We start from the raw sequence: 25,847 nt of genomic DNA, 5'->3' as shown, positions 1-25,847 counted from the left end.
GCAGGGGAGGAGGAGGAGGTGAGAGTGCCTCGCACCATGTTCTCTGGGTGCCCGCTGGGTGCAGTTTGGGAAATGTTCCTCCTGTGAATGGACGCACCATGAACATTTGGGAAGTGATCCTGGCTTTCTTGGTTGTGGTCCTGATCCTCGTGTCATTGCTGTCCAACGTGCTGGTGCTGATCTGCTTCTTGTACAGCGCCGACATCCGCAAGCAGGTCCCGGGATTGTTTATCCTCAACCTGACCTTCTCCAACTTGTTGATGACGGTCTTGAACATGCCCCTGACCCTGACTGGGATCATTTACAAGAATCAACCGGGGGGAGATCAGTTTTGCCACATGGTGGGATTCCTGGAGACTTTCTTGACCACCAACTCCATGCTGAGCATGGCAGCGCTGAGCATAGACAGATGGATAGCTGTGGTCTTCCCTCTAAGTTATCATTCCAAAATGCGTTACAAAGATGCTGCTCTGATACTCAGCTACACGTGGCTACACTCTGTGTCCTTCCCTATAGTGGCAGCTTCTCTCTCCTGGGTGGGTTTCCATCACCTTTATGCCTCCTGCACCCTGTACAACAACAGATCAGAGGAGAGGACACAGTTTGTGATTTTCACGGGGGTCTTTCACATCCTCAGCTTCCTCCTCTCCCTCGTAGTGTTGTGTTTCACCTATCTAAAAGTGCTGAAGGTGGCACGGTTTCACTGTAAACGGATTGACGTGATTACTATGCAGACACTGGTGCTGCTGGTGGACATCCATCCCAGGTAAGGAGATTGTCTGTATGCTCAATGAATGAGGGGGTCCCACTGCAAAGGAAGCCAGATCCGGAGCTTCAGCATCCTAAATAGGGTCCAATCTGTATCACAAGGAAGGCGAGGAGGGTATTGGGGAAGGGAGGACAGGAGGAGAGCATCGAAAATATAGCTCTGGTCTGCTTATAATCAGCATGCTTATTTGAGTTGCGCTCACATTTGCTGTTAAATTCATTGCCAACAACTCTTGAGATGGGAGAATGGCAAGCAATGTCATTTAACCGGGTTTATGTCATGTCCGGGGAATTGCATTGGGGTGGAGGGCACCGGAGCAGCGAGCTTTGGATAGGACGGCCCTTCCATTGCAAATAGTTCTGTGAATGTTGCCCTTTGGCTCCGATGAGCACGTGCCGAAGTTTTGCTAACGACGCTCTAAAATGTGCTTGGGTACCACTGAAGGTGGATTAAACTGAAATTGAGCCTGCCCTTTAACTTTGCGCCGAATGTAATGTCTTTGCTCGAGCCTTGCATTGTCAGCGCGGAGTCAGTAACTTTCTCCCCCTTGAAGGAAGATGCTTAGGCAAGACTACGTACCAGATAAACACGAGTGAATACCTAGATGTAAATCCACACCCGCGAGCATTCAGTGCCAGCCTTAATCTGACAAGCAAAGGGAACGGGAGTTAAATCTGCCCCCGAGATCTTCCATCAGCCCATCCTGCCTAGGTACAGAAGGAATGGGACGTTGGAATACAGCGGGATAATGATTCTTAGATGAACATAGGGGCGTTGAAGGAGTGTGTGGAGGGAGTGGGGGGCAGGTTCAGAAGAGGGTATTTGCAGCGTGTGTTGAAAGACTAACTCGGGGGATCTGTGAGGGGATGGATCTGGCCCAATAGAGAAGTCTGGAGGGAAGCAGATTTTTGCTGGGGGTTCTTCCCGGGTCAGTAAGAAAGGAAGGGGGGGGGCGTAGTGGAGGCTGGCGGAGAGGGAGTCTAGCTGGGAGAAGACCATGGACAATAGTCAGGAAGGGAGTGACTCTGGCTGGGTGAGTGTGTCTGGCTGAGAGGCAGGGGCAGAGGGGGAGATGCCTGGCCGTGGGGAGAGCAGAGAGGGAGAGGTTTGGGAGGGGAACAGGTCTAGCTAGAGGAGGCGGACAGGATGGGAAAGAGAGGACCAAACTCTTGAGGGGTCCGGGTCCGGCTGGAGCTGGATGGGTGTGGGGCTGGAGAGATAGAAGAGAGCCCTTCAGGCTAGAGTGATCTTCCTGGAGGGGGGGGGGGCAGGTATTCAAATCTGTCTGTCTGGGGGCTGTCATGGGGAGATGGGTCTGGTGGGTGGCGGTGGAAGGGAATGGGTCTGGCTGGCAGTGTCCTGGTTTAGGATGTAGGGAATCTGGCTAGTTGGAGCTGGGTGGGAGAAGGTCTGGTTGACTGGGGTGGCTGAGGAGAGTGCGAATGGATAGAAGGGTGAGTTCTGGCAAGGAGAAAAGTAGGGAGGAATGGGTCTGATTGATTGGGCTTGGGGGGCCCAAAGGAACTGGTCTGGCTTGGGGGTTCTAGCAGAAGTGTGTCTGGCTACCCGCAGTAAGTGATTGAAGGGGAACAGATCTGTCTAGAGGTACATTCAGCTGGGGGAAGGGAGAAAATGGTCTGACTGGGGCTGGGCTGAGGAAAGGAGGTCTGACTGGGAGTCTCTGGCTGGAGGTGGACAAGGGGAGGAGGTGTTTAAAGAGAGTAGATCTGTCTGGGAAGGTCCATCTGGGCGTGGTGAAGGGGAGGAGCTGGGAGTGGGGTGGAAGGGAAGAGATTTTTCTGGGATATCTGGCTGTGGGTGGGTTGATTGGAGGTCATCTCTCTGAAAATGTGTTGGAGGGGAGAAGACCTGGCTGCGGGAGAGGAGGTCTGTATGGGGATGGAGAAAAGGTTCCATTCCATTCCAGTCATCCACAGTGACATTTCTTGCTATTGATCAACCTCAGCCTCTATCCCTGCAAGACAAACTTAGGGGCTCCCCTTGCTGGGACAATATTCAGCTTGCAGTTAGCTAGCAGCTGAGCTCCAGAAGGGCAAGACAGCTTCTTCCCACTGGTGAAGATCCTGCCTTCATGGGGACAAGAACATGAATCAAATTTCTGGTACCGCTGAGTCTTGGGTCCCCAAGTACCAAAGGGATAGGATTTCACCCATCTTTAGTGCCTGCTTTAGTTGCAGTTGACTTAGATGAGAGAGAAATGGAAACCTTAGCTCAGAAAATCTTTCCTTTTTCCACTTAAGTAACAATTTAGGGTTGTTTTCAACTAAGGATGTGGGGCGGATAAGGGAGTATCTCCTGCTGGCATTAATGAGACTCACAAGCATAAATCACTCCCTTATCCATAGCTCCATAGTAATAAGGGTTCCCCTACCATATGTGCCATTTGGTTGATAAAAAATAGCCAAATAGTTCTTAGTATTATTTCTTGCAAACACTACCAAATGTAATGGTTACTTCCATGAGCAGTGCCATAGATTACATTGGGACCAATTAAAATAGTCATCACTGTTCTTGACTCTTTGGGCAGTATTGGGCCCTAAAATAGTTTCTACAGTATTTAGAAGATTATAAAAATAAGTGTCCAAACAAGCATTTTCTGTTTTGTGAAAAGTTTTCTCATTTTTAATATGATTTATCATGATTTTCTCTAGCCTAGGTTAACTTGAGGATGTTTCTGAGCTAAAACATTGAAACAATGAGGACTTGTGGCACCTTAGAGACTAACAAATTTATTAGAGCATAAGCTTTCGTGGACTACAGCCCACTTCTTCGGATGCAACACGGCTGCTACTCTGAAACTTTTCATTGAAACAATGGTTTCTAGTTACCAGGGGTTGATCCAAAGTGGTTGTAAATGTTACACACCTTATCTTGCAAACTGACAGGGTAACATGGAGAACATCATGTCCATTCGTGATAATTGTAATCCATCCATTATATCAAATCCCTGCACATTGCACAGTAAAATGAGTTTTAAATCCTGTTGTAAATAACAGAAACATTGGCTGACTTTGATCTGTAGCTTTGCTGTCCCGCACTGCTGTAACAAATGGATGGAATTACTGTATATGAATCAGTTATACACTGTAACAGCTCCTATGATATGAAGCCTATAAAAAAGCCAGAGACCCTCTTATCATCTCTGCATATGTCTATAAAGTGCTAGTCCAGCAAAGCACTTCAGCAGATGCATAACTTTAAATATATAAGTTCTCTTATTGATTTATCTTGTGGATCAAGGCCTAAGAAATTAGGTTGGGATTTTCAAAGGAGTCTATGGGAGTTAGAATTCCAAATCCCCCAAATTTTTCAGTTCTAGCAAGATAATTGGACAGGGTTACCTTAGTATCAGCTGTATTCCCTTGTGCTTTCTGATATTTATTGTGGGAATATCTTGAATACTGCAACTACTTTACAGTTATCTAAAGCAATCTGCAATTTTTAAGGGACAATGCTATTATTTACTTTCCTCCAAATAGTGCTACTTAGTTGGTTAAGAAAATTGAAAAACAAAATACAGAATATAGCAGTTATATTCTGACCTAGTTTATGCAATGGTGAACTAAAAATAATATATGGTTGTTATTTTATAACAGTTTAAAAAAGGTTCAGAAGTAGGAAATACCCTTTTTGGAATAAAACAATATAAATACATCATATACTTCACGAACTCTTTTGAACTGCAGTGTTTAACATAGGATTCTGGGTCCACAGTTAGAAACCAAGTGTCTTCGATTATATCTGATACATCACCAAATTATAGCACACATAGTTATGAACTACTTTTCACCCCTATAATAGTATTCTGAATTTGTCAATAATATACTGTATACCTCCAGCTAATCCTCATCCACCATCCATTTATTAATTATTATTCTTACTGTAACACCTATAAACTTCAAGAATCCATGGTTGTGATTCCTAGGCTCAATATTAGTAACAGTTATAATTCTATTAACAGCAACAACACATGTAAGGGGAAACAGATATGTAGAGAGAGTAAGGAAGAGTTAAAAAAAACAATATAAAGAAACTGTGGAAAATGAAAAAATATGGCAGGAATATAAAAGTGGGAAATACCTGGAGCTGAGAAGACAATTGAATGAGAGAACAAAAGGGAATAAAGACAGAGAAGGAAAGAAAAGCAAGAACTCCCCCACCACAGAAAGGAAGTTCCTTAGGAATGATTAAAAGACGTCAAATAGGAGGCACAAAGATGTAATGGTGTCATCTAGTCATCTATATATTGTTTGGCAAGACCTGAATAATTCACCTGTTGTTCACTACGTATGGAAAATACAGTCATTTCAAACATCCCACATACTCAAGAGACCATTATGAGGCACTGTACAAACTACTAGCAAAAAAGACAGTATGAGTTCCAGACAGCTACAATGTAGGCACAATACAAGGCATAATCATTACACACACAGATCTTTCCATTTTTTTAATACTGTAACCCCAACATCTCTCAGTCTTCATTTGATTCAATCAGTCACTCTCCATCCTCCATGCCCCCCAATCAGCCCTTTTCTACCTACATTTTCTCCATAATGTCTATCCTCCAGTATTTCCCTCTCTCTCTCTCTCTTTCTCTCCCCTGCCCCTTCTGTCTACCTCTCATTTTCCATAACAAATATTCATTTTCCCCTCTGCATCCTTAATCTGATCTACAAATGTTAAATTTTTGTAGTCAAAATGATGGTGAACCCCAGCATACAAAGGGGTTCTTCCCACTCAGTTATTTTCCCAAAATCTTGCACCATCTGTGTTATACGACAGTACAATATATGGCCTGCATATGAGATTTATACAAAATCCCAGTTTTTATTGCATTATCTATATGACGACAAACAGAGACTATATGTTAAGGAATGTGAATGAGGGTACAAAGTTCAAGCTGAGTGTTTGTCCTTCACTAAGCATTTCCTGCCTTGCCAATGCCCAATTCCTCTTTTTGGATGGAATATATTTAGGCCACAATCCTGCACTGAGAAACATGTACACACATCCCTCTGCCCCCTGTGGTTCATAATTCAGGATTGGGATCTTATTTACCAATATATATATATATTTTTTGAAATTTATTTTTATGTACACACAAGGGTGCATAATGCTGGAAAGGATGGCCACATTATTCCTGAATTGTAAAGCAACCGGTAATCTTTGAAGATCATCCAAAATGAGTGCCAAGAAAACTTTTAAAACACCTCACGTGATCATGTGTTTGTTTGGGGCACACCTTTAAAAAATTGTTTTACATTTTTATTACTATTGTTTTTCATCTCTCTACTCATAAAGCCATGTTGGCTTACTTATATACTGGAGTAGACAGCTAGAAAATTTAGAAATCTCCCCCCGCAAAATTAGCTTCTATATATCACATTGTGGTTATTTGAAAGTCCATTATCTCATAAACTTTCCATTCTAGAATGAATTGCTTTATACCAGCTTTCCAACAGAGTATAGCATAGTTGTGAAATTTCCTTAATTAATGATCTCAGTGATCTGAAGAAACATTAATGAAAGGTAGATGATGAGTGCAGTTCTATTATCATTACTGAAACATATGTCTATGTATATATATTTATATATATATACACATTAGTGCTGTTGATTAATCGCCGTTAACTCATGCGATTAACTAAAAAAATTAATCATGATTAAAAAATTAATTGCGATTAATCAGTTTTAATCACTCTCAAACAATAGAATAACAATTGAAATTTATTAAATATTTTGGATGTTTTTCTACATTTTCATATATATTGAACTCTGTGTTGTAATTGAAATCAAAGTGTATATTCTTTTTTATTACAAATATTTGTACTGTAAAAATGATAATCAATAGAAATAGTATTTTTCAATTCAGCTCATACAAATACTGTGCAATCATTTTGTTCTGAAAGTGCAACTTACAAATGTAGATTGTTTTTGTTACATAACTGCACTCAAAAACAAAACAATGTAAAACTTCAGAGCCTACAAGTCCACTCAGTCCTACTTCTTGTTCAGCCAGTCGCTAAGACAAACACGTTTGTTTACATTTACAGGAAATAATGCTGCCCATTTCTTATTTACAATGTCACCTAAAAGTGAGTACAGGCTTTACATGCACTTTTGTAGACGACATTGCAAGATACTTACATGCCAGCTATGCTAAACATTCGTATGCCCCTTCATGCTTCAGTCATCATTCCAGAGGACATGCTTCCATGCTGATGACTCTCATTAAAAAAAATGTGTTAATTAAATTTGTGACTGAACTACTTGGGGAGAATTGTATGTTCCCTGCTCTGTTTTACCTGCATTCTGCCATATATTTCATGTTATAGCAGTTTTGGATGATGACCCAGCACATGTTCATTTTAAGAACACTTTCGCTGCAGATTTGACAAAACGCAAAGAAGGTACCAGTGAGAGATTTCTAAATATAGCTACCGCACTCGACCCAAGGTTTAAGAATCTGAAGTGCCTTCTAAAATCTGAGAGGGATGAGGTGTGGAGCATGCTTTCAGAACTCTTAAAAAAGCAACACTCCGATGTGGAAACTACAGAACCCGAATCACCAAAAAAGAAAATCAACCTTCTGCTGGTGGCAAGTGACTCAGCATAATGAAAATGATAATGCATCGGTCCGCACTGCTTTGGATTGTTATCAAGCAGAATCATCAGCAGCATGGACGCATGTCCCTTGGAATGGTGGCTGAAGCATGAAGGGACATATGAATCTTTAGCGCATCTGGCATGTGAATATCCTGCAACGCCGGCTACAACTGTGCCATGAGAATGCCTGTTCTCACTTTCAGGTGATATTATAAACAAGAAGTGAGCAGTATTATCTCCTACAAATGTAAACCAAATTTTTTGTCTGAGCGATTGGCTGAACAAGAAGTAGAACTGAGTGGACTTGCAGGCGCTAAAATTTTACATTTTTATTTTTGAATGCATTTTTTTGTACATAATTCTACATTTGTAAGTTAAACTTTCATGATAAAGAGATTGCACTACAGTACTTGTTTTAGGTGAATTGAAAACAAACTTTTTTACAGTGCAAATATTTGTAATAAAAAATAATATAAAGTGAGCACTGTATACTTTGTATTCTGTGTTGTAACTGAAATCAATATATTTGAAAATGTAGAAAACATCCAAAAATATTTAAATAAATGGTATTCTATTATTTTTTAACAGTGCAATTAATCACATGATTACTCGCAATTGATTTTTTTAATCGTGCGATTAATCTCAATTAATTTTTAATCGCTTGACAACCCTAATAAACATATAAGTGCATTTGCATATGGAAATATACATATACACATAAATACATATATATAGTATCTAAGAAAAAGAGTGAAAGAAAATATATTAAGATGTGATGTGTTTATCACATGCTTTTGGGATGGTTGTGTTACTCACAAGTTGGGACGTCTTGCGTGACATATGCAGTGTCCCAGTTGAGTGTTAATAAAACCTGAATACTAAATGGTTCCAAATATGCCACATAACATAGAGAAAAAATATTTTAGAGAGTTAAAAAAATTGATGAGAATTGGGGTTTTTTTGGATTAAGTTCCTTCACCTAGAAAGCCAGGTGGCTGAGTTGCCATGAGTTCAGCTGTACAGGGCAAAGAGGAAGCAATAAAAACCTCTATCAGTAACCTAAAATAGATGGTCTAGATCTAAAATGCCACATATTTAAAATCCAATTTCCCAGTTCCTTCAGGACTGAAAGCAAATCCTGGGTTCCAGTGGAACCCTTTCCCAAAGGTATAAAAATTCCACTTTTACCCTTGAAGAGATCAACAAACAAAAACAAAAAACAAAACAAAAAGAGAATTTGCACGTGGCATTGTTGAGATATGATTCTCCCCATCCTGGGCAGGAGTATTTTTTTCAGGAATGGGGGTGGGGATCACATATTTCAAGGGAGGAAGAAACTTTTTTTTGGCATGTTTGTTTTAAAAACAGTGACTGAAGATGTCCAGGGAGCTGGCAATATAAGAATTTATTTCCAACTGAGAACGTAGGAAATCCGTTCTCTAACGAAACCCACGGCAAGCCTTGGAACTCATTGCCACAAGGTATCAATGAAGGACAGAATTTAGTAGGATTCAAAAAAGGATTAGACACTGAGATGATAATGAAAATCTTTATGGTTCCGTTAGCCTTAAGTGCTATCAGAATCCAGAGATGGGAGTAAGCCCTATGCCTGTTACTGTATACATGTTTGGAACTGAGAACCAACAATGCATTTACAATAAAATTATTGATAAATGACAATTACAGAAATGCTGCTCCTGGCTCGAACCGTGAAGTCCTAACTTAGGATCAATGGTGGCTCTGCTGTTAGTCCTGTGCATGAAACAGCTTCCAGTTGTGCTGCCCCAGGAGCAGAGCAGGGAACAGATTGACTCAGAGCCCCAATCTGCCTCCTGGTTTCCCTTGCTCAAGGGGGAATGTGCCTTTGCCATAGCATATGTAGTCATGCTAGTTGGGACATTGAGGGAGATGGGGCATTTTCCCTGCCCCTTTCCACCCACATGCACAGTGCAGACGTAACAGCCCTGAGAAAGGGCTCTTCTCTCCATGTATAGATGAGCAGAATGGGCCTCAACTGGATCCTAAATACACTCACTCCTCATTTAGGTGAATTGATACTGATTTCAGTGGAAGTTTTGCCAAGTAAAACCAAAGGCTCATTTCAGAAAGGTGCTGAGGATCCTCACTCACTTAATTTCAATTTGAGGTGAGCTCCTTAGCAACTCATAGGTGGCTCATAGAACCAGGGTTTCAGATCACCTCCAGATCTGGCCCAATGTGAGTTTTAAGAAGCAGTTCATGTGCTACAATGGCAAATATTATACCGAAGTAAATATATACGGTAGTTAATTTCTTTCTACTTGTCTAGTCAGTCCTTATAAACAAAACATGCAGGTTTCAGTCCAGGGTTCAGGATGTTATAGCTATTTAGACTTGATATTTAATTGTCTGTTTTGCAAAGCTACATAAACTTTTTTCTAGTATTATGCATAGAAATTTACAAGTAATTACAAAGTGTATGGCCATACAATTCATATCTATGTGATAGAATGATCTTTCTAATGTCATACAAAACTTTCACAGTATGTTATATTTTTCCAGTTACATTTTTATCACTTTTAAGTAAAGGTATTAATATACTGAATATGTATTGGTTATCACTTTGGGAAGTTCTGATCTCCTTTTTTCTCCTCCCCTATAATATGTTGTTTAAAATGTTCTTTCTATAGACTCGTGTTCCATATGTACCATTTTGGTTTTTTTCCAAATTCCATTGACTACAAAGGGCCAAATTCAGGCCTGATATAAGCAGATACAACTTCCACTGATTCCAAGGAGAGGTATAGCTACTTTCACCAGGGATGAATTTGATCCAATCTCATTATAAAAGAATAGAATTTAGTGTGTGTGTGGGGGGGGGGCGGCGCGGGGGAGAATATGAGTTAAGGGATACAATGAATTAATAGATAGTAGTGTCCTGTATGACTAGAACGTTTTCTGGGAAGACTTGTATAAGCCACTCCAGGAGTAAAACCATTAAAATCTGCTATTTGGTATTGTGATTCATGTTATTGTTTGTGTTAAATGTTACACAGTGTACGAGAGCGTTGTCTAGAAGAACAAAAGAGACGGCGGCAACGAGCAACAAAGAAAATCAGTACCTTTATTGGTACTTTTATACTTTGTTTTGCACCTTATGTAATTACAAGGTAAGTTCAAACCTACCTACTGAAATTCCATATGCACTAACTGAGAAAAGTTAGATCAATCAATCAGAAAACAAAATATTAATCCACAAGTCTCCTATTCTCATCAATTTTTTTGTCAAACATTTCCACTGTTATGAAGGTTGCATTTACTGTAGTAAGGGTATTCTATATATTTTATAGTTCTTATTCTGTCCAATTCTCAGTCAGGCAACAGGTCAAACTTTGATCTCAAAGTCCAAATAGGCCAGGATTCTTCTCTCATACACATCAGAGTAAATCAGGAGTAACTCCACTGAACTTGGTGGGTCAGATGGGTCTGCTGTCCTTATTCATGCTTAGTTCAGTACACAAATTGTCCCTCTGATTTCAGTGGGACGCTTTACAGAATAAGGTACTACACAGCCTGAGCAAAGCTATGAGAATCTGGTCAAATGAGATCAGAATCTGGCCCACAGACTTAAATGGAAGTTTTGTCTCAGTGGATAGAGCTCTTAAGCATAAACAGAATATCAAAGCTTTCGTGGCTCAGAGCTAAAACAAAAATTCTTGTGATTTATGATCAGATGCCAGTTTCCATCTGCTATCTTATCTTTAAAAATGGTCCTATAGGAAACATAAAATTAATCCTATGAGATAAAAATGTTAAAGCATGTAGCCCAGATAAACATTCTGAAGTTACATATATTGGAAAGGAATGTTCAACTTGCATTCATTATTAAAGGACTCCAGACAAATTTTGGTGCTGGAACTGGAGAAGGAAATTTCTTCTTGAATATTACTGAAAGCTGTTCTAGTGAAAATAAATTACTGGAAAGTCAGACCCAACATATGTGGGCACAACCTAAAAGGTTAAGTTAATTTTTTTGGAATATTTATGATATTTGGTATCTATATATATTTTTAAATAGTCTTAAAATCTCTTGGCAGAACTGGAGGTTTGAGTGTCATTCATGATGTTACATCCACGACAATAATGACCATTAAATACATGGTGTTTATTTGTAACAGAATGTGGCTGTATTTATTGATAAATTCCACGTAATAACAGCAATAAGATCTTCTAGGCAACACATTCTGACACTTTTTAGATTATTAGAATCACTTAGTCTTCAGTCTCATGCTTTACAATGTCAGAACTAGAGTATTTGTCTGATTTCAAGAGGCTAACTTCATTTTACACTAAAACTTTGAATTTAAGGCTGAATGGTGATTTTTAAGGTTCTTCTCCATAGTAGCCTATGGCTCAGTCTTGCAAGGCGCTGAGCAGTCTGTCCTAAATCCAGCAAAGCTCATTAGGTACATGCTTAACTTTAAGCATGTGAGTAATCCTGTTGAAGTCAATCGGTCTATCAAGTGATCAAAGTTAGGCAGATATCTAAGTGGGAACAGAGTTCTCAACACTTTTCAGAATCGAGCGCCTAGTCATTTTTCTAAGCAAAGAGTGAATATAAGGTATGCATGGAAAAAGAAAGTTAATCACTCAGGCCCTCTTTCAGCAATCCATTCCTAATTCAGCAAAGCACTTAAGCACATGCTTCAATTAAATATGTGCTTACCTGCTATGCTGAGTAGGGATGGTTTTAAGCATGTGGGTTAATGCTTTGCTGAATTGAGGCCACAAAACTGTAAATCATGAGGCGTGATGATTGATCTGGGTTTAGAATAAGGGGATCTCAAAGTAACTTTGGTTTAGCCAGGGAAAAGCTAATCTAACTGGGGTTAAAAACCAGTACTTTCAGTGATTCAAACAAGTACTGGAGGCAACTGTTTGTTTTTAGCTCTGAAGTAGAAACATGCTATTAAATACTTATTAAGGATACACCCCTTTAATTTATAACAAACCTCATTAGGTCCAGTCACTGACATGTACTAATACTCCTTGTTTCTGAAGGTCTTTGGTCCATATTTCTAGAATTTACTAACATAATAATATGATAGCTATACCTTTCTATATTATATGTTAATATACTTTGATTTGCAATAATGCTGCTGGTCAATGCTTCCGTTCCTTATATCTTTATATTAAGATATGTAGCTATACCTACCATTAGATAACATTCTCACACATCCCTTTATTTCCTCTCTGTAGCTTTTCAATACAAATATTTTTATTTCAATTTTTTCTGGCGACCTATTGCAGACTCTAGGCCCTTCATATTATTTCATAATATTCAACATTTACTCATGTGAGTAAATGCTGTGTGTCAATAATCAGGCCCTAAATTAATGAATTATCCCATAACATCAGCAAAAAATAGCCCACAAGCTCTAACAAACAAATTTTTAACGAAAAAAGGTAAGAATTCTCTTATGTCATCATGGAACATTTGACAAACAAACAATGCCACATTTTTCAAACCTGCTTGTCTGATCTTTGCAGACAAAATCCTGTTTGTACAAATGAGTATTTGGGGACAGAATTCCAATGAGGGGTTCCCACTTGCCAGTTTGTGCATATAAATACTCGATTTTCATAATCAATTTTGGGCAGCCAGTTTTGAAAAAAACAGCCTTCTAGTCTCAGTTGAAAGCCTTAATTGATGTGAAGTGGAGATATGACAATGGCTAGAAAAAAAGGCTTCTGGGGCTCACAGGTCAGGTTATAGGAATTCACATGTCACTCTGATTCCTTGCAGAACATGGCAGGTCATGATACATACACACACTGAAGAAGCAAGACTGACTGTTAATAAGGCTGCTCACAATCACTGAGAAGCAGTCATTTTCATGCTTTTGGAGGTTATCCAGTGCAGTGGCTATTAAAACAAGCACTTTGTCAAAAGGAGGACATCATGCTAACAGGCTCCCATTTTACCAAACAATAAGGTGAAGAGCTGCGTGCCTGGAGCTTCTTTACAACAATTAACACAGAAATCAACATGTAGCATCAAAACTCTCTGATAAAGCCTTGAAAATAAAGATCTCATCAGTACAACATATTTAATCAGAAACTATTCAGGTCAAATTCTGATGTCAATGGGAGTTGTGTGCAAATATCTGAGGGTAGAAGTTGGCCCTTAGCATTTCGACATATACTAAAACAATAAGAATTCAGGGTAAATAGAGGTAATACACTAGAGACAGTCTTAACCAAATTTCTGGAAAATGAATGGATTTGTTCTGATACGATCATCTAAAGACCCAGAAAATATGTTTTGTCTCACCGTTTAATGATAAAATGTTTGAGACTATCTGTTCTATACTGTGTTTTTTCCTATAACTGTTCTCAGATTACAGCACTGAAAATCAAGTATGTTGGAACTACATCACTGTCTAAGCTTCTTTAGTGTGTTTGCAGTAAAAGCTTTCACTACAACAAATGTTTAGACACAGAGGCATGCACTGACTTTACTAATACAAAGGGGTTTCACTAGAGTGCCTAAGAGATTAATGTCTTGATTCTCAAACTAAACAAACATTCTCTCCTGTTTACTGGAAGTGAAGTTAAAAGATTTATTATCTACATGACCTCCTTTCTAATAATTATAAAATTCTAAAATATTAACAAAATATTACAAGGAATACAGCTTTGAAGCATTAAGGCATTTGGAATTGTGTAGCTGATGCTGTGGAATTTAATTTACAGATGGCACTAAAATATTAATGCGACTACTGAAAATGTCACTTTTTGGCTCTAATGTTTCATGAAAATTGAAATTGGATGCATAGAATGTCCCTCATCAATGGGAAACAAAATCTTCCTTCAAAGATGATGACAAATACAATATGTCTTGAATATCCATCATGGAATTGTCTGTGTATTGCACAACATTCAGCATTGGGCTCTGTGTACATTTCTATGCCTGTGATTTTATTACATATGTTACATCTGTAATAAAAACACAGGCATAGAAATATATATATATATAGTTGCCAAAAATAACGTGCTATGTATTATGCAAATTGTAAGTTTCAAGGACACTTAAATATAATTTAATAAACTACTAAAAATTCTGTTGATAAATGTGAGGGATTTCTAATAGGCCTCAATCATTGAAGAAAAAATAGCAGTGAATCTTGGATAGCTTCCTCTAACTGTCTACTTGATGTGCTTTTAGAGAAGATTGATTATAATTCATGGAATTGATTGACTCAGGGTCAAACACAAAGTTCACATCTTGGTTATTGAAGGCATCCACTGAATTTAATGAAGTTCCATCAAACTCTATCAGAATATGAAATGTCTCACCCAGTAAAGTATTCTCTAGTTACCAGAGTTTGAATGACTCGTCCTTCTCCTATCTGATCTCTTGACCTCTTTCCCACATTTTAGAGCACTTCCTCTGTCTGAGAAAGAAGTATACAGCTTGTTACCAAACAATTTTAGAATGGCTATATGAAGAAAAGATTAGAGAACCTGAACTGAATTTGTTAATGGGCATCTTCAACATGAAGGGGTCCTGGTTATGTGTGGGAAAGAAAATCCCTTTTGAAACTTGACAGCTATGCAATAGCCAATATGCAATTATTTGAAAGGGAAACTAATCTACAGTACAGCACTTTTTGGTTTAAACTCAATAGCCAAACATTGTCTTCACTTGCTGCCCTTGGACAATGATTTCATTTAATTGTCTTAGTTCATATACATCTAAACATTCACAGTATTGGCAATAGGGGACAGTAACAGCTCACAGAGTGCAAGTACGGTAGTTATACTGTTCAATGTGCAGACCGACAGACATTGAAGTCATGTTTGTCAACTGATTTTAAAATTGAAAGTCCCTCTATGGCTTATGAGAGGTTTATCATCATGATATTGACTGGGAAACTATGAGAGCAAAAGTGGTTTTCACAGCAAAGAAAAAAAATATGAAAACCGGCATGCTGGAGAGTATTTCTATCATGGGGTCCACCTTTCTGCTGTGTCGCCCCTTAATTCCCTTTCTTTCACTGTTCCTGCAACATCTAAGATCACACTAAGAAACTTTACCATTCATATAAAGAAACACCCCCCCATACAAAATAGTATTTAAATACTAGTGTAAAAGACATAGAACGATCTTCATTATTATCTACATTACAGTAGTGTCTGGAAGCCTCAACTGAGATCATGGCTCCATTATACAGCCTCAAAATGACTTTGACAAGTTGGAGAATTGGTCTGAAATCAACAAGATGAAATTCAATACAAATGCAAAGTACTGCGCTTAGGAAAGATGCACAACTCCAAAATGGGAGATATCTGGCTAGATGCTAGCACTTCCAAAAAGGATCTAAGGGGTATAGAGGAAAGTAAATTGGATATGAGTCAACAATGTGATGCAGGTGCAAAAAAATCTACTATTCTTGGACGTATTAGCAGGAATGTCACATATAAGACATAGGAGGTAATTGCCCTGCTCTATTTGGCATTGGTGAGGCCTCAGGTGAAGAACTATGTTCAATTCTGAGCACCACACTTTAGGAAAGGTGTGGATAAATTGGAGAGAGTGCAGAGAAGAGCAACAAACATGAAAAAAGGTTTAGAAAACCTGACCTATGAGTAAAGGTTAAAAAACTTGGGCAAGTTTAGCACTGAGGAAAGAAGACTGAGAGGGGACCAGATAACAGTCTTTAAATACTTTAAGGGCTGTTATAAAGAGGCCAATGATCAATCGTTCTCCAGGTCCACTGAAGGAAGGAGAAGTTGTAATGGGCTTAATCTGTAGCAAGGGAGGTTTAGGTTAGATATTAGAAAAATCTTTCCAACTATAAGGGTCATTAAGCTCTGTTAGATTTGGGGTTAGGCTTCCTAGGGACATTGTGGAATCCCTGTTATTGGAGGTTTTTAAGAACAGGTTGAATGTTTGTCAGGGATAGTCTAGGTATACTTGGTCCTGCCTAAGCACAGGGTGCTAGACTAGATGATCTCTCGAAGTCCCTTCAAGCCCTACATTTCTATGATTCCGAACTAGGTGCTGTACAAACACATAGGGCTTGTCTACACTTTCAGCACTGCAATTTCGCCTCTGTCATTCTTAGTGAAGATGCCTACCCGGAGCTTCTCCCATCGGCATAGGTACTCCTCCTCCCCGAGAGGCAGTAGCTACATCAATGGAAGAAGCTTTCCTATCAACACAGCACTGTCTACAGTGGGGGTTAGGTCGGTATAATTACATCCGTCAGGGGTATGGATTTTGTAGTGTAGACCAGGGCATAGTGCCAAAGAGTTTACTGTGTAAGTAGGCAGGACAAACAAAAGGTGGGAAGGGAAAGAGGAACACGGAGAGGTGAAGTGACTTGCCCAAAGCTAGTGGTGGAGCCAATTAAGGAACCCAGGTCCCAATCCAGTGCCCTAACCTCTGGCCCATGCCACTTCTCAATTCTCCTTCAAAAAGCATGATTGAGGGAGGAATTAAGCAAGAGATTAATAAACCAAGGGAGAAGACATACAATCTGTAAGATGACTGAGTCAGACAAAGCTACTTTTAATACTGCTTCAAAAACTGTGCTTCAGTCATGCTCTCTGAAACAGTACTGACAGGTTTTTTCCCTGCAGGAACACTAGCAATAAACCCATTTGCTATACATGTTCATGGGGACCTGCTGCTGAAAACTTTCAGCAAAGATTTAATTTCCCAATGCAGATCAGGGCATTTTATTCTCAGATAGCAGGACATGTATCTTTTGAAATACTGCTCTGGAAAAATCAATTGTTTTTCAACAATTTTGGACACATATTAAGCAGAACTGCCCTTCGGTGCTTCTCAAAGACCTTTCAAGAGAAAAGCTTGCAAAATATTCAATATTGTCTTATCAACATTGCCTGAAATATCACAAAATGAAGTATCTGTATTTGAATCAGCATAAAATGCAGTAACTTAGCTGAGAAACTCTTTTCGCTGCTGCTTTGAAAAATTCACATTGCTATATTGCACATGTGTACGTTTTTTCCATTAAATGACTGATTTATTAATTCAGAACATCTCTCTAATATTAGCATCTAGATGATCTCTCAGTGATGAATTTTCCTACATTGCCCCCTTTTCTTAGAGACAGATCAAATGTTGAATGAAGACAATTGGAATCTTTCCATTACATTTAATAGAAATTGGATGTTTCATCCATTATTTTAGAGCCAGATAACACTCATGATACTTTCTACTACTAGCGTCATTAGCCAGGCTGCTCAAGAGTTGGTCCAGAACAGCTGGAAGAGGTATATGGTTCCTCTGTGACAACAAGACAATTTCCAAAATGTCTAATATACAAAAGTTATCGAGAACATTACAGGAACTACCAGGGCCACCTGGGGTGGGGCGGGGCAAGTGGGGCAATTTGCCCCAGGCCCCGGGCCCCGCAGGGGCCCCCACGAGAGTTTTTCCTCACTCCGGGGGTCCTTCACTCGCTCTGGGGGCCCCGGAAAACTCTTGTGGCGCCCGGGCCCCCAGAGCTTCTTCCACTCCAGGTCTTCGGCTGCAATTCAGCGGCGGGGGGGGTCCTTCTGCTCCAGGACCCGCCGCCGAAGTGCCCTAAAGACCCGCGATGGGGGGGTCCTTCTGCCCCGGGACCCGCCGTTGAAGTGCCAGGTCTTCACCGAAGACCCCAGGCCCCCTGAATCCTCTGGGCAGCCCTGGGAACTACCATCCTTCAAGATCTAGGATACATCTACACTGCAAAGACAAAAACACAACCCCTGAAGCAACAAGTCTCAGCGCCTAGATCAACTGACTCAGCTTCATGAGGCTTGCATGACAGGGCTAAATACAGCAGTGTAAATATTCCCACTTGGGCTGGAGCCTAAGTCCTGACACCCATCGAGCTGGGAGGGTCTCAGAATCTGGGCTTCAGCCTGAGCAGGAACACTATACACTGCTATTTTTAGACCCATAGTTCAAGCCCAAGTTCGTTTAGCTGGGCTCAGACTTGCTGCAGTAGTTCTTTGTGTTTTGTGTTTGGGTTTTTTTTTTTGCAATGTAGACGTACAGCTAGTATTCTGCACATGCAATCTACTCGCCTGAGCAATGGCACTCCTCTCGGAGTTGAACTCTAGCATACTAAAAAACGGTTTTAGGACAATATTTAGAAAATTATTTTGGACAATTTGGAAAAAAGGTTCTTGTAAGAGTTGAGATTAATTCGTTGTGCACCAGTGATTGTGTGATAATAGCATGATATTTAACAGGAAATTTTCAGTGAAGACTGTATTCATTTCATTAATTAATTTGTGACTAAGCAAAACCAAAAATAAACATGAAGCTGATGATACACCACTATTAAAAATAATTTCTGAAGAAAGCCAAGTGTAAATTCATGCTTTCCTTTACTAGACCAAGACCTTATAGGAATAAGCATCCAGTAGCGATCAAAGAAAGCAATACACCTTCTCAGGAAGGGCATACTGATAGGATACAGCCTACAGAATCAAAGAATAATTGTTGAATATCTTTTATGAATCATAAGACTTGTGTGAGGTCCCTAAATGCTCAATGTGAGACCCACACTGAAAGGGACCTGCTCTGAATCAACAGGAAGTACATTCTTCATTTTCTTTTCTCATTGTTACTAGAAAAGCCATGGGAGAGATCATACAAGTAAAGTCATGTTCATGTCAATATTTCCAAAAATCAAGCTTGAACAGTAAACATATCCTTGCTTCAAATGGATGCAACTTCATTGAAGCCAGTGGAATGCATTTACTTACAGCTGGGCTGTATGTGGTCCAATATAGTGAACATTTCTGCTCAGGTCAGATCCAGAGATGATTCCTCAGGATTTCCGACTACAGTAAATGCAGCTTATCTGAGAAAGGACTGAGTAAAACATGAGAATTTGGTCTCTTGCATTTAGTTTAAAGATCTTGGGGAGGTGGGCTCATGTTTTTTTCCCTTCTTGATGCTGTCATTCAGTAGCTCCAAGATCCCAAGAAGGCAGCTGTATATGGCTTATGTGTGAGGGAATGTGGTTTCCACAATAAAGAACCACCACATAAAAAAACAATACAGCTGGTACTTGGTCTGTGTGGGTTTGTTCTGTTGTACACAGAACTGGTCATCCAGTTATAGTCCTCTGCTAACCTGCACAGGGAGGTATGCATGTAACTTCCATTTATAATAAAGGCAGCTGTATGTAGAACCAATGTGCTATGTTGAAATTGTAGTCCCTTGCTCTGCTAAGAACTGAACAATACAAAGAAAATTCCTCTCCCTGATCCAACTGGTGTGCCACTAGCAGTTTGCTCTGTTTCCATCTGTACTGTTGTTATGTCTCTCTCTCAGTAACACTTTTCCCCGTTTCTTGGCAGAGTGGTAGAATTATCATCCGTAGTCCCCATCAATTCTCACTGGGGAGTCATTTCCAAGTGCTTGGCTTACAGCAAAGCTGTTTCAGACCCTTTTGTGTACTCTTTATTACGACATCAGTACAAGAAGACGTGGAAGGACATAATAAACAAGATTCTTAAAAGAAGCTCCATAAATTCCTCAGCCCTCACAAGCGAATCGCACAATCAGAATATATTGCAAACAACTGAATGAGGAAGCCAGCACAGAATCTCCACGAAAGATGGAAGAATACAAGGTGGTTGGGGGGAGTAACATGTAGCTATCATTAACTAACAATGGTCATGAAAGTTATTCACTGAAGCTCACAGTCTAGCTTGTACCTCATCAGCAGCCCATGTAACAACTTTCCTAGTGAAGCTGGCTGCTTCACATATCCTTCTTTTGACATGAAGTGTTGTAATTGATACCTGAACCTGCCAGCTCTCCAAACGCAAATATCCCATTGACTTCAATGCAAGGTGATGCATCCATAATGAGTCAAACCCTGTCCTTATTTGAGGGAGCCATAGAAGTGGCAGGAGCAAAACTTTGCAGGGTCCATTTCAATGCTACTCTAAAAAGCTGTAGTGTGCATCCCTGGCTTGCACATGTTGCTGGCTCCATGTGATGCTCCACCCGATCCCCCTTGCTAGAACTACAGAATGATGCTCACCTGGCTGCTTGAGTAGGTCCCTATGGAAAATCTTGTTAGACCTTAATAGAAAATTATCTGTCTGTTTACCTATGTGCTTATATGGCCCCTTTGCTGTAGCTTCTGAGGTCCTTTTTCTATATGCTTTTTTGAACTATCCTGTAGAACTGAATAGAGAATGATATCTCCTATAGAGTGCTATAGGATGGCTCAATTAAGGCCACCTTTCCTTATTAAATCCTGTAGGTTCTCAGAGTAATTTCTATAGAACTTTCTTGGTTTCCTCCCCATGAAATTCTAGAGGACTTTTCCACAGGGTATACGGGGATAAGTGGTCAGGATACATATGTCCCTTTCCCACATGTCTGAACTGTATAGGGATAGGGGAGGATTTTACCCAATGACTGCAGGACTGGACTCATTTCCCAGAAAGTTTTCAAAGAGTCTAGTTATTTTCTTCACTGAAACTTTATTAATCATGAAAAGCTTTAAATTGTTATGGTTTTTGATGGTTAGTTGTTTTTTGGGAGAAGTAGAAGGTGGTTTGAAGTAGAGATAGGCCCAAAGCTGAAATGGACTGGGCCAAAAATCATGGATCCAAATTCTCCTAAATTTGTGGTCCAAACTCTGGATCAAGATTTGAATTTCCCAAATTTCAGGGTGTTAGATTTAGTCCCTTATAGAGCTAGATTCAATCTGCAGACTTCAGTCTGAACCCAGAATCCCATTTCTCTTTTAGAGGTATGGTTTCTTCTCAGTCTTTTATTAAAGAACAGCTCTGTCATTATCAATCACTGCATTTTCAGTCGGCTGTTAATGCAGATATACAAATTGGCAAAACATTCAGACAAAATCAAGACAATCCTATGTACAATATTTCTATGGGGACTTCATTCTGTATATTACATTTGGTTCAGTCCTTAGCATAAGAATCTTTACGGAGTTCAGGGCAACACAATTCTGTTTTGTAAGTATTATTCGTTTGACTTTATCCTTTAATTATAACTATACTCAGTAGATGACTTCATAATTAAGTGACACATACATCTCTGACCCTGAAACCATCATCCAGCCATTCATTCAGAATTATATTCACTGATCATCAGCAATTGTCCTTTTGATTCAATGAAAACCAAGGTGGCATAAGATTATCTCTGTACATTCCAAATGTTTTGCCAGTTAACTGATATGTAAAAAACAAGAACAATAATTAATCAATCCTCATTTTTGTTACTGTAATTTTAAAGTTAATTGGTAGCACATGATGTCCTCATTATGACACCAGATTAATTTTAAGTCAAGCACCGTTGGTCTCAAAAACCTCACATGGTATATATGTTTGTTAAATATATCAAAAATATTTTTATAAACTCACTCTTTGTGCCAGTAACCAAAGTGTTCTGATACTGAGATAATGCTTCTCGGTGGATTTTAGTCAATTTTTCTGATAAAGAGACAAAATTCTGCCTCAGATCTGCACACTTATCTACAGAAAGTGATTTAGAGTCCAGACAAGAAATCATAATTACATCACAACAAAAATTAATTGTCGAGGAATAGATTTGTATAGTGTTCGGTCTAAAATAGTCTGCTCCACAAAACCAGCTGAATGTTTTGGTGATGGTATGATTGCAGATTTGTGCCCAGAGTACACCTGGAATTGAATGCATATAGTGAGATACCTTCATTCATATGATTGGCATCTTCCAATAATGGTTCAGGTCCTTGATGAGATTGAAAATTTTTTGCTCTGTTCATATTCTGCAGATAAATATGAATCTGAGGGCCATATTGAGCTGATGAGGCCCTCTGCACTGGAGGGCTCAAATTCATTCTTGGAGTAAGGTAGGCAATGGTACTGCTCTCCCTTATATTTCTGCTATGTGAGGGGAACTTTATTCCGATCTATGCGCTCCATTAGCAGAGGCTGATAGACTAAATAAAGGTATTGTCCCACGTGGTGTGGTCAGGCACATTTACCAACCAGCTTTGTCCACTTTTTGGAAACACTGGCCCCTTACAGCTGTCCCACCTAGGCAAGGGAGGTTGTAGCTGCTTTCTGTAGCTTCCTGCACCTTGGGAGAATGTCTATTGTTGAGGCTTTAGTAAAAGCCTGATCCAAAGGCCATTGAAGTCAATAGGAATCTTTTCACTAATTTCAATTGGCTTTGGATCAGGCCCCAAGTATCCATGTGGGCATTAGCCTGCATAGAACAGTGGTGAATTTAGCCATTGCTCTATAAAGATCTCTCTTCTATAGTGAAGTGTACATAAACAAGCATTCACATACTTTAAAAATGAAATATTAAACGAGGGAGATTGACAACTACACTGTAAATAAATATTCTCATGTTAACTATTAATAGTAGTCAAATAAATTGTATAGCTACATAAAAAGTTAGGGAATTTAAATAAATTTCCTCTGATCCAACACCCCAAGTTTAGCCCCTTCTCCCCCAAATTAAATTGTCTACCTCATCTTAATGATTTGATTTATTGGGCTTAACATGATTTTCTCAGGTGCAATAAGTAGAAACATCTGGTTCAGTATTTTTTTCTTAAGGACTTATTTTAATGGCTTGATTGTATTTCTGACAAGAGTCAGGGAGAATGACTAACTGCTGTTAGTCAGTTTAAAAACTGTAAAGGGTACAATACAGATAATTTTATGTTCCATAGTGATCACATTTGTTTAAGCGTATTGCAACTGGCTGTCTTAAGGCCCATTCCTGTTGTTAATCTGTGCATGGGACTGCTATTGAAGTCAATAGGAGGTCTGCATGCAGAACCACCATAGGACTGGTTAAATATTCAATACTGTCCCCATAGAGATTAACTTTTTAAAAAGAGCAATCATTCAAAAAGAGTGAGATGACTTCCGAGCCAACTTTTACAAGAACTATTAAGGCGGCTAGTAAAAGACGGAGAAGAATATAGACAGGTTTGTTTCATTACAACTGTGTGTCACACTCAGTCCTTGGTTGATTCATGTGTCATCATGAGCAATAAATCTCTCCCCCGTATGTTGTGTAGCAATTTATCTTTCTTTCATGGTGCCTTTCTTCTAGAATTAACCTTATAAGAGAAGCAAATTTAATTTCCTCATACTTGCATTTTTTAAACTTGATACAGATATCTGACACATTACCATATTTCTAGCATAGGAGACAAGCTAGAGCTTTAAATGCTGGTGCTCAATAAACTGATTCAACATACAAAATAAAAGTAATATCTGAACATTTTGCTGATATTTTATAGGATGCTAGAAATATGATTCAGTGGCTCATTAAGTGATAGATATTAAGCTGAATTCTTATAGGCAATGGGCAAAGTTTTCTAAAATATGTGCCTGAGTGATGAATGTAATGCAAGTTACTACCGGTATGTGTCTATTATCACATACTATATGATGCTTTCGCTCCAGTGAGTTAGAATAATGATGGCAAATGGAATGCACAATACTGTATCTCTGACCATGAAGCGGAATTGCAGTCTTCCTGTCGGAAGCACAACTGTGTATGTATGTTTTATGTACAGTTGTTATTTTAAACCATTGGAATAATTTTTTTAAACGTGTGCATAAAATGTGCTCAGTAAACCTTGTATTGCATCTGCAAAAGTTGCATAACTGCCTGTACAATATGCAGTTTGTCTTTAAAATCTGCAATTCCATATTCTATATCCATTTTCTACATGCATGTCCAATTACCTATCTTCCCATGTGCAACTCTGTGTTTTGCAGACAGAACTTGGGTGGATATTTATGAAAATTTAGCCCAATATGGTATGTAGCCTTTTAAAAGCATGAGCTTCTTTTATGTTCATTGTCCTTTGGCAGATGCTTATAGCATTTAAATGGGTGTATTTGGGTTAATAATGCATTGCAAAAAACAATAAGAGGTTGAAACTAACCATTCCAGTAAATAAAAAGGCCAGATCTTCAGCTGGCATAAAGTCATCATATTTTTATTCACCTCAATAGAGCTATGCTGATTTATATCAGGTAAGGATATGGCCCTATGTATGACTGGGTAGATATTATTTAACCCAACCATTAAATGTCTTGTGTTCAGATTTTTAAAGGTGTTTAGGTTCTGAAAGATTCAGATAGACACCTAGTGGGATTTCCAGAAGCGTCTAGGCACCCAACTTCCTTTCATAAGTATCTAGGTTCTTCTGAAAATCTCACTAGGTATCTATCTTCATCTTAAAGGTCTAAATACTTTTTAAAAAGTATTAAATTATTCCTAGGTCTGTAGGATTTGTTTCTGGGCCCATTGAGTAAAATGACAAAAGTCCCTCTAATTTCAGTGGTCTAGGATCAGACCTGTTATGAGAGGCTGCAGTTCCCAACTTTTTAGGAGCTAGATATTCAAAAAAGTTCTCTTAAAGTGATCCTTCCAGGCTGTGCTCCCAATATCTGCAGTAGGACAAAAAGAACAGGAGTACTTGTGGCACCTTAGAGACTAACAAATGTATTAGAGCATAAGCTTTCGTGTAATACAGCCCACTTCTTCGGATGCATACCAAAAAATAAGTGGGCTGTAGTCCACGAAAGCTTATGCTCTAATAAATTTGTTAGTCTCTAAGGTGCCACAAGTACTCCTGTTCTTTTTGCAGATACAGACTAACACGGCTGCTACTCTGAAACCTGCAGTAGGACAGTGTCACCTTGTCTCCATATTGAAATCTGGAAGAAGTAATTCACAACCCACTCCTCAACTCCCAAAATATCATCTAATAGTAAATGTAGGAGGTTCTGACCTGAATATCCAGCTAGTGCGGAGTGCATGGAGAGGACACAGGCTGTGTGAACAGTATTGATTCAAGTCCATAGAATATTTTATATAAAAGGGAGTTTGGGAGGACCCAAATGGCCCATGTTTTCAGGTGGGTTCAAGTTTCCACTAAAACTATTCACACAGGCCAAACCAGGCCCTCTTTTGAGGGCACCATCAAAAAACATTTTGGTTTTGTGAGAATCTGTTCTCCAGAGATTTTCAGACTAATTCTGTGAACCCAAGTGGCTCGGACAGTCTGATTAAACAGCCAAACATTTATCTAAAACTTAACCTCCAAACTCTTGTAGTTCACCTCCCACTAATTTATTACGCAGGTTTTAGACGTGACAAGCATCCAGTTTTGAATATCTAGTCTGGTACACTTTCAGCTTGCATAGTGCATGTATTGAACACAACATCTTGGAGGTTGTTTGCTGCCCACTCAGTACTGGAATCATCAGCCAAAATTAAATTCAGATAATCTAACAAAACTTAAAAAAGAAGCTAGAGACTCCATCTAAGTCAGTTTACCATCACTATTACTGAGCATGTAATACAATACATAAGCTCAAGTAAGGCCCTGATTCTTCAAATACTTATGCATATGTTTTAATAGGGACTAGCCAT

General features: G+C 39.1%; 1 protein-coding gene across 1 annotated transcript; it reads left to right on the top strand.

Annotated features, from left to right (window-relative positions):
- GPR26 (G protein-coupled receptor 26) lies at window positions 1-24,865 on the top strand. The gene is made up of 3 exons (XM_005305879.3): window positions 1-766; window positions 10,432-10,545; window positions 19,769-24,865. The coding sequence occupies exons 1-3, from the start codon at window positions 99-101 to the stop codon at window positions 19,998-20,000; spliced, it is 1,014 nt and encodes a 337-aa protein (XP_005305936.1). The 5' UTR covers window positions 1-98; the 3' UTR covers window positions 20,001-24,865.
- Window positions 24,866-25,847: the final 982 nt, after the last annotated feature.

The sequence above is a fragment of the Chrysemys picta genome, chromosome 7 (assembly GCF_011386835.1).
Source record: "Chrysemys picta bellii isolate R12L10 chromosome 7, ASM1138683v2, whole genome shotgun sequence".
Classification (NCBI taxonomy): Eukaryota; Metazoa; Chordata; order Testudines; family Emydidae; genus Chrysemys; species Chrysemys picta.
The sequence above is the reverse complement of the archived record's forward strand: the minus strand, read 5'-3'. Positions and strand labels throughout refer to the sequence as shown.